Source organism: Pinus tabuliformis, chromosome 9 (genome assembly GCF_031772625.1).
Source record: "Pinus tabuliformis cultivar Carrire ecotype Pingquan chromosome 9, CPIR1, whole genome shotgun sequence".
Taxonomy (NCBI): domain Eukaryota; kingdom Viridiplantae; phylum Streptophyta; class Pinopsida; order Pinales; family Pinaceae; genus Pinus; species Pinus tabuliformis.
The window spans coordinates 726,452,941-726,455,477 of NC_142307.1; the positions used below are offsets into that span (position 1 = coordinate 726,452,941).

General features: G+C 45.0%; 1 protein-coding gene across 1 annotated transcript; it reads right to left on the bottom strand.

Moving 5' to 3' along the window:
- Nucleotides 1-832: 832 nt before the first annotated feature.
- Nucleotides 833-1,177, bottom strand: LOC149150752 (uncharacterized). The gene has a single exon (XM_089442939.1). It carries the CDS (start codon nucleotides 1,175-1,177, stop codon nucleotides 833-835), a length of 345 nt encoding a protein of 114 aa, XP_089299065.1.
- Nucleotides 1,178-2,537: the final 1,360 nt, after the last annotated feature.

Genomic DNA, 2,537 nt, shown 5'->3' on the forward strand with positions numbered 1-2,537 from the left:
AAATCTCCTCCTCCTCCAGCTATGATCATCTCAGGTTTGTTTCCCCGTTGAAGCGGACGAATGGAACTCGAATCGGAATTTTGTTTAAATGTTGGCAGAATTTCCACATATGAAATAGGTGTAACATTCTGCAGCCTTCAAGAACGCCTAGAAGGTGCAGGGCTACAAATAGTCCTACTCTCTGGAATTGCACGGAATGGCCTTTGGCGCTTTGCAGAAAGACGCTTGGATAGGCTTTGGCATAGATTAGGCAAACCCAACTGCTCCATTCGCTCCTTGTTCTCCTCTATGCGTGCATTTCTGAGATGGTCATAATCCACTATCTGTGGCTGTGAATGTCCTCCCTCCTCCATTTCTGCTGTTATTTTGATAACAATATCTCAGGCTGGTCATGGAAGGGTAGAGCTGAAGGTAATCTCCTCCTCCTCCAGCTATGATCATCTTAGGTTTGTTTCCCCGTTGAAGCAGACGAATAGACCTCGAATCATAATTTTCTTTAAACGTTGGGAGAATTTCCACATATGAAACAGGGGTAAGATTCTACAGCCTTGAAGAACGCCTAGAAGGTGCAGGGCTCCAAATAGGCCTACTCTCTGGAATTGCACGGAATGGCCTTTGGCACTTTACAGAATGACACTTGGATAGGCTTTGGCATAGATTAGGCAAACCCAGCTGCTCCGTTCGCTTCCTGTTCTCTTTTATGCATGCATTCTTGAGATGCTCATAATCCCCTGTCTGCGGCTGTGAATGTCGTCCCTCCTCCATTTCTGCTCCTATTTTGATAACAATAGCTCAGGTTGGTCATGGAAGGGCAGAGCTGAAGGTAATCTCCTCATCCTCTAGTTATGATCATCTCAGGTTTGTTTTCCCGTTGAAGTAGACGAATGGACCTCGAATCAAAATTTTCTTTAAACGTTGGAGGAATTTCCACATATGAAACAGGGGTAACATTCTGCAGCCTTGAGGAATGCCTAGAAGGTTCAGGGCTCCAAACAGGCCTACTCTCTGGAATTGCACGGAATGGCCTTTGGCGCTTTGCAGAAAGCCGCTTGGATAGGCTTTGCAATAGATTAGGCAAACCCAGCTGCTGCATTTGCTTCTTGTTCTCCTCTATGCTTGCATTCCTGAGATGATCATAACCCACTGTCTGGAGTTGTGAATGTCCTCCGTCCTCCATTTCTGCTGTTATTTTGATAACAATAGCTCAGGTTGGTCAGGTAAGGGTAGAGCTGAAGGTAATCTACTCCTCCAGCTATGATCATCTCATGTTTGTTTCCCCATTGAAGCGGACGAATGGACCTCGAATCAAAATTATCTTTAAATGTTGGTGAAATTTCCACATATGAAACAGGGGTAACATTCTGCAGCCTTGAAGAATGCTTGGAAGGTGCATGGCTCCAAATAGGCCTACTCTCTGGAATTGCACGGAATGGCCTTTAGCACTCTGAAGAAAACCGCTTGGATAGGCTTTGGCATAGATTAGGCAAACCAAACTGCTCCATTCGCTTCTTGTTCTCCTTTATGCATGGATTCCTGAGATGCTCATAATCCACTATCTACGGCTGTGAATGTCCTCCCTCCTCCATTTTTTTGCTATTTTGATAACAATAGCTCAGTTTGGTCAGGGAAGGGCATAGCTGAAGGTAATCTCCTCCTCCTCCAGCTATGATCATCTCAGAATTATTTCCCCGTTGAAGCGGACGAATGGACCTCGAATTGGAATTTTCTTTAAACGTTGGCGAACTTTCCACATATGAAACAGGAGTAACATTCTATAACCTTGAAGAACACGTAGAAGGTGCTAGGCTCCAAACAGGCCTACTCTCTGGAATTGCACGTAATGGCCTTTGGTGCTTTGTAGAAAGCCGCTTGGATAGGCTTTCGCATAGATTAGGCAAACCCAGCTGCACCATTCGCTTCTTGTTCTCCTTTATAAGTGCATTCCTGAGATGCTCATAATCCACTGTCTGCGGCTGTGAATGTTCTCCCTCGTCCATTTTTGCTACTATTTTGATAACAATAGCTCAAGTTGGTTAGGGAAGGGCAGATCTGAAGGTAATCTCCTCCTCCTCCAGCTATGATCATCTCAGGTTTGTTTCACCATTGAAGCGGACGAATGGACCTCGAATCGGAATTTTCTTTAAACGTTGGCGGAATTTCAAGATATGAAACAGGTTTAAAATTATGTAGCCTTGAAGAATGCCTAGAAGGTGCAGGGCGCCAAACATGAATACTCTCTGGAATTGCACGGAACGGCCTTTGGCACTTTGCAAAAAGCCACTTGGATAGGCTTTGGCATAGATTAGGCAAACCCAACTGCTGCATTCGCTTCTTGTTCTCCTCTATGCGTGCATTCCTGAGATGCTCATAATCCACTCTCTGCGGCTATAAATGTCCTCCCTCCTCCATTTCTGCATCTATTTTGATAACAATAGCTCAGGTTGGTCAGGGAAGGGCAGAGCTGAAGGTAATCTCCTCCTCCTCAACCTATGATCATCTCAGAATTATTTCCCCATTGAAGCAGACGAATGGACCTC

Coding starts and splice junctions, on each gene's coding strand:
- LOC149150752 (XM_089442939.1), bottom strand. CDS start 1,177: ATGGAGGACGGAGGACATTCACAACTCCAGACAGTGGGTTATGATCAT.